Source organism: Eurypyga helias, unplaced genomic scaffold (assembly GCF_000690775.1).
Source record: "Eurypyga helias isolate BGI_N326 unplaced genomic scaffold, ASM69077v1 scaffold16504, whole genome shotgun sequence".
NCBI lineage: Eukaryota > Metazoa > Chordata > Aves > Eurypygiformes > Eurypygidae > Eurypyga > Eurypyga helias.
Genome location: NW_010246976.1, coordinates 1 through 7,079, shown reverse-complemented (window position 1 = coordinate 7,079; position 7,079 = coordinate 1). Strand labels below are relative to the sequence as shown.

The following is a 7,079-nucleotide window of genomic DNA, read 5'->3' as shown; positions in this document are numbered from 1 at the left end:
GTCATATGGTTTAGATTTACATACTCATGTGCAAGCAGGGAGTTGGACTCGATGATCCTTATGGGTCCCTTCCAGCTTGAGATATTCTGTGAGTCTATGTTTTCATGACTCTTCCTCAATTTTACATATTACATACTTAAGTATAAAATGTTACTGATTTGACCAAAAGAAAACTTTCTGGACTGTGAGGATTGTGGAAGCAGTATTAGGATCAAGGAAAATATCAATATTAGGAAACAAGGTGATAAAAAATGTTATTTTTTAAAGCATAACTTTGGGGTTTTTAAATAAAACAGTGATTCCAAGTTACCAGTGTCACAAGCAAGTGCATATCGAATGGCAACAGGTTTGTCCTTTACAGAAATGAATTTAACTCTGGTTCTTTTTCAATTCTGTTTTTAATGTTTTAACTCATCCAAGTAACAGGAAACTGAAGGATTTTGCTGTGGCCCAGAGCAAGAGCTCTGGCTGAACTCCTGTTGTCTGCAAGTGCTCAGGGTAATGGTGACACCAAAGATGAAGTCTTGTTTCTGCAGCCTTTGTACTTTGCTTCGTTAGACATTGCCGCAGCAAGAATCATCCCCACCGCACTTGGCAGAGATGAGTTGCTGAAGAATACCACGGGGAAAAACACTTTTCAACTGTAATCCTGGAAATGTTTATGCCTGAGCTGGCCACGTCTGACTCACAGCTACACCAGAACATTCTGTTCTGTGTAAGAGTCATAGCTTTTCCAGAACATCCACTGCAGGTCTTGACAGGGGCTCAAGAGACATCTCAAGAGTCCAGGTAATGTGTCCAGGATAATAAAGATGCTGTGTATACTTACGTACGCCTGTAACAGCCATCGCATGCAATGGGGGTAGTGTTTATATTGGACAAAAAAGTGATGCTACCTACATGGCTTGCCTTGCCCTTCATGGCAGCCACCGTGAGAGGTGGCGAGGAACCCGTCTGCTTCACCAGACCGCCCCAGAGCTGCTGGTTCCTGCTGGCTGAACCAACGTTTGATTTTGTGTGGTTTTTGGTGTTTCACCATAGAGTCTGCCTTATCTTCCTCCCACTACCAAGAGATACATAACCATTCATAGAATCATGGAATCATGGAATGGTTTGGGTTGGAAGGGACCTTAAAGCCCATCCAGTCCCACCTCCCTGCCATGGGCAGGGACACCTTCCACTAGACCAGGTTGCTCCAAGCCTCATCCAGCCTGGCCTTGGACGCTTCCAGGGATGGGGCATCCACAGCTTCTCTGGGCAACCTCTCCCAGTGCCTCACCACCCTCTCCAGGAAGAATTTCTCCCTGATATCTAATCTAAACCTCCCCACTTTCAATTTAAACCCGTTGCCCCTTGTCCTGTCACTACAGACCCTTGTAAAAAGTCGCCCCCCCAGCTTCCTTGTATCCCCCTTCCGGTACTGGAAGGCTGCAGTTAAGGTCTCCATTAATAACGGGGGGCCCAATTTTCAAGAAAGGAAATGCACTTACTGCCCTGATCGACTTCAGCAAGTTCTTCAGGTACGCACCACCCCTAAAGACAATGCCACTCTGTGTTCTTACAGCCCAGAAGACACAGACGTGTAAGCTACCAACTTACTCTACAGTAAAATAACACACCTCAGAAGCATTGTCTGTAGGACACGTTTCCATTTCAAATGACTATGACTTTATCGAGTGCCACAAAGAAACACAGTCTCTTGTCCAGAAATAATTTATTCATCAACAATAAAACACTGAATAGAAAAAGCCTTGTAAATAAAACTATATATATAATGCTTTATTTTTTTATTCGATACTCCACAAAAAACACTACAGACAGTAACAAAATAATCCAATTAATCTTAAAAATTTCAAATTATAATTGTCACTCTTCATTTATCATGTTTTATTAACAATGCAAAGGTCATTTGTTTACATATTATAGTCTTACTTGATTTCATTAAATTGTTTTTTTAAAACACTCGAAGCAATTTGTTGTTTGACCCATAATTTTTAACATATATAAGTATATCAATAAACAATATAACAGCTCTGAGAAAGATATGCAGACTGTTCAATAGTAAGTAGTCTACCATAGGTTTTTTTCAGTGGGAGAGCAGGAAGAAATCACAACTGAATTGGGATAGAAGTCAACACATTGAAGAGAAATAATATTTGGGGAACAATTACATATTTTCCATTGCCCGTTTGGTAATATGATCTCTTTCAAGCTCTGATTTCTCCTGTTTTAGATACTCTAGCACCTTTGCTAGCATATCCTCATCCAGATACTGCCTGTTTTGTGTGTCATCGGTTTCCCCTGCCATGGAAAGCCTTTTGCTGAACGAAGCCAACTTGGCAGCCTCCTGTGGTCCCAGCTGGCTGAGGTGCTCCCTGATGGCCTGCTCCAGCCGATCGTCTTCCTGCAAGTCACCTTCAGAAGCTGGAACTGGGATTCGTTTCATCTGGTTCGTATTGATAACTTCAGGATATTTTGCCAACACCTTTGCCAAGTAATCGGCCAGCTCTTCATCCTTCTCATTCAGTTTCTCATACTCCATTTGTCGCCTTTCCAAATCGTTCATCCAGGCAGCTTTGGGAAACGGGTGTCCTTTCAATCTTCTGGGAATGTAAGACAGTCTTGGCAAATCATTTTCTTGATTAAGACGATTTAGTAAGTAGGAGGGATTCTGATTAGCTAAATTGTCAGTTCCCAGAAGACTGACAATGTCTTCAATATTGAGGTCTTCAGGTAGATTTTCTGGAATAACATTAAGAGGCTGCTTCATGTACCCGCTTTTAGAGTTTACATTATTTTCAAACATATCGCTCTGTCCTAGATTATTTTCAGCGATCTCGTCGAGGTCTTCTGGGAATTCTGCTTCCTGCTCAGCTTCCAACCTTTCGCTCTGAAGCTGCTTTTTTTCTCCAGCTTTCAACATGTCTATTAAATCCTCAGGGGGAATTTGTAAGTTCCTTGAGATTTCTATCAGCTGAGCTATAGACTGAGGATCGAGCTGCTTATCCAAAAGGGTGGGTGCTCTTTTTTCCTCAAGTTCTCCTCCAGTCCTTAATTTCCTATTTGCAGCACCGCCCATCAGCCTCTTCAGGTAATAATTCATTAGCTTGGAAACATCCTCTGACATCTGATCCTTATTGTCTCTTCTTATTTCATCCTCAAGGAAGCTGTGTTTCCCTGATCTTTTCATTTCATCGTCAATTTCCTCTTCATGTTTATCAATTTCCTCTTTGCTATCTTTTATCTCTTCCTGGGTTTGACTTTCCACTTTTTCCTCTATGGGATTCCAATCTTCTCCTCCAACCACATCTTCATAGGCAATGTTATTCACTTTATATACATCATCTTCATCATCAGTATACAATTTCTGGTCCTCATCCAGCCTTTCCTTCTTGTGGTTGCTAGGTCCTGCCATCTTCCCCAACTCCTGAAAGACAGACTCCAACGTAGCAAGGCTCTGGGGTGTGTACTGCTCTTCCACTATTTCATTCGTGCGCTTGAAAGGACTGTCTCTTGAGCTGTCTTCATAGTGCCCCAGTGGCATTTTCAGATATTTTTGCCACCTCTCAGGCCACTTGTAAGCCTCATAATCATCACTTACTCCAGCTGGAAAGCTGTTATCAGAACCCAGACCATAAGGTTTATTCTCCTTTGGGCCAACTTTTGACTCTTTCTCAGCTTGCCGCAGGGCTTCCAACATCACCTTAACCCACTGAGACTCATCTTCAGTCAAAGAATCCCTTGCATTATCTGGTAGGTGAACCTGATCTTTGCTTTCTTTCTGCTGCAGGAGATACGGGACACTTTGATAAGAGTTGTAATCAGGGCTGCTTTCTCCCTTGTTGGTTTGCTTGCGAAGGTCTTCTATGTATTCCAAAGCTTTGATCATGTCGGGATTTGGGAACCTCTGTAAGTTTTTCATTACATAGTCTGGATCTTTCTGAAGCAGCTGATGCTGCTGGAAGGAAGCTGCATCAACCCAACAGATTATGACAAAGAAAAAGGTGAGAGTGCAGGCCGCTTCAAGCTGGAAGGTTTTAGGTTCTGCCATATTTAAATATTTCCTTGAAATAAAGAAGAAGGAGAAGAAAGAAGCAGTTAACATATGGAGACAGACTTAGCAAACTGAGAAGCAAAATAGAGATTGTTATTTTAAACCAGAGCTTACGAAGAATACCACCAGTACGACACAAGTTTTTATTAATTATGGAAACCTAATATAACTCATACCTGAAAGCTATATATTTTGGTGGAAATTTGAGATTTTCTGAAGCTTTCCTATGATTCCTTGGTTTACTGGAAGCTATTGGCTTCCTGTGCTAGGAATTTCTTATCTCCATGTTCAACATACTTTATGAACATCAGTTTTCCAATGGCAGCACCAAAATACAAAATACGGATCCGATATAGCTCATGAAATGCCCATAGAGGGATAAAGATATCATTTGAATATAGTGAAAGGCTTCAAATGGTAAAATCAGTATACCCATATATTTAAGTGTCGCTCAAAATATCAGTACTAAAGCTGCATGCAGAATTATTTTGTGAGATTGTTCCATAGGGCATCTAATTTCAAGCCAGGGCAATACCATGGAATGGTGCTATGCTGCAATAAAATTAAGGTAATGAAGTGGAGAACATGGCCTATAAAATGACTTGCAAATTTATTTCTGTCATTATTGTTAACATTATTACTTCCTCTTTTTTTGCTGTTTCATTAAAAAAAATATTATTTGTATTACAAGTGAATTTTAGTTAAGAGGCTGTATGAGTGAACCGTTTTCCTGTGGCCAATGTTCCCCCAGATGAAGGACAAACTATAATTTATTCTAAAGGTACAATATAAATTTACTGACTCTTTAAAACCTGTATCAAAAGTGACCTCAAGTAGGTAGGTTCTGAGTGGTGATTTCGTTCATTCATTCACTTCAGCAGAAATTGAATCAGGTCCCAGGGCAGGCAGAAACATGACCATTGGCAAAAGTGAGATAAATTCAGTTAGAATGGATCAGCAGAAGCCCATGTCTAGTCAGTCTGCCCAGTTTATGCCAGCCAACAATAAACTCTGGAACAGAAATGGGAAAAAAATGCCTCCAGCTGAATTAAGAAGATTAGCACACTGCTGCGTATGAGGTACGGCCGCACAAGCCCAGTCCTGCGGGGAGCTGGGCAACCTCCACCAGTGAAGGGAAAAATTGCTGTCAATTATTTCGTAGGAGATGCTCAGGCACTGATATGCTGGGGCCGTGAGAGAGCTGGGAGTCTTTCCTGATCCAGTTACATTCATAAAGTACAGTAATAAGAAAGAAATTATAAAGATAGAAACCACTTTGATTAATCGACCTACTTTGGTTCCTTTGGTTTTTGACTTGGTAAAAGCACCCTTCTGAGACGTTGGTGACTCATGACAGACCGAAATAACTGTACGCCACTGTTTACCCACTGCTGTAAGTAGAAAGTGAGTGTGAATATGCTCACTTGTAGATTTTTCCCCTCAGTTTTTGTCCCTAACACAATGTGACTTAAGTAAATAATTAAAGCAGTATCAGTTCAGGGAGCTGCTTTCTTCCCCTCAGTGTGCCTGGGCAAGCTCACAGTTGTAACAGCAAACAATTTCCCCCAACGTTTCTGACTACACAAGCCTGGATACGTTTGAGCACTGATTTCACAAGGGATTCGTTCAGAACAGCTGACCAGAGGGTCCCACCCTACAGATCCCAGTTTGCCCTGAAACAAAGCCAACACATCACTTCATTTGCTGTGACAGAAAAGGCATCAATCCTGTACACAGATGTATATCTCCATGAAAAAAAAAAAAAAACCAACAAAACACCAAACCCAAAAACCAAAAAACCCCAAAGAAGAAAAGCACTTTGCTACCTATTGCAGGAAATAAATTAAGACTTTCTTTCCCAGCAGAGAGACTGGTTATGAAGAGTGAGTTTGACCAGTGCATAAGAAACTGTCCTTCCTGAGTGGTGGGGGAAGGGAGAGTTGTTCCTTAATTATCTGCCAGGCACCTCCTACTCACACAGACCAGGAACTCAACCTCCCTCACGGCACACAATTCCCTATTGTTACACTCTTTTTAGGAGTCGAGAGCATCCCATTAAAATCAAAATGCGCCTAGCCAGGCAAAGTTTAGTTCAGTCTTCCACAAGGATGTTGCTAAATTGAGTATTTCCTCTGCAGGAATAACAGGTCATTGCCTTCTCTCTAGATATTTTGGGTGTATTTGTCTCTAGATCAATTTTCACTTCTAATTTATCAGTGCATGATACTTGAAAGCCTTGTCAAATGGATTTGGGAATTATTTCTTCTAGAAGCTTTGAGTTCAGGTCATAAAACCTCATCATTAAATTTACTGCATTATCTAGGGTAAGAGGACTCCTCCCCAGTGTTTCAGACTTTAATTCATTTTTTTTTTTTTTTTTTTTTTTTTTTTTTTTGAGGAAACAGGACATCTGAGACTGCCTTTAGGAGCTATATTAACACAATCTCTTCTGTGCCTCTCAAAGGACAATATGCTAAAATGGCTGTTTTGTCCACAGGTGGACAATCGCTGGGCTAGCCAGGGTGGGGAGGATATTTTCTCCTCTGTTAACCCTTAACAAACAAAGAAATCATCTTTCGGCCCACAAATGTGGAAGTTCCTGTTTCCATTATGAGGCATTCGAGTTCACCATTTAACATGTACAGAGGCAATGCAGACCGACAGAAGTTCCCCAGAAAACAGACAAAACAATAAACCTCCTTTCTGAGATGTTTCCATGGCAGCAGTAATTTTCTCCCTCGATCTTTCTAAGCAGTCGTCTCTGATGTGAATGGAATGTTTTCAGTGAAAATTTGTGATGAAAACTCACAAGCTTTCCTATAGATGTGCCCCTGCCCTGAGAGTCTGAGAGGGGATCCAACAGCAGTTTTCCACAAGAAAAATAAAAAATATAGCACGCAGCCTTCCTCCCATTTATTATTGCAACAACTCACATGATCGCAGTAAATTTACCTCTCTTTTTAAGCGTATCTAACCCTTTACCCTGCGCCAGGGTCTGAAAACACGAACAAAATACGAATGGGGT

The 7,079-nt window shown here is 41.1% G+C and overlaps 1 protein-coding gene across 1 annotated transcript; it reads right to left on the bottom strand.

The window, feature by feature from the left end:
- Positions 1-1,699: 1,699 nt before the first annotated feature.
- On the bottom strand, positions 1,700-4,051 carry SCG2 (secretogranin II). The gene has a single exon (XM_010150596.1). The coding sequence runs from the start codon at positions 4,049-4,051 to the stop codon at positions 2,168-2,170; it is 1,884 nt and encodes a 627-aa protein (XP_010148898.1). The 3' UTR covers positions 1,700-2,167.
- Positions 4,052-7,079: the final 3,028 nt, after the last annotated feature.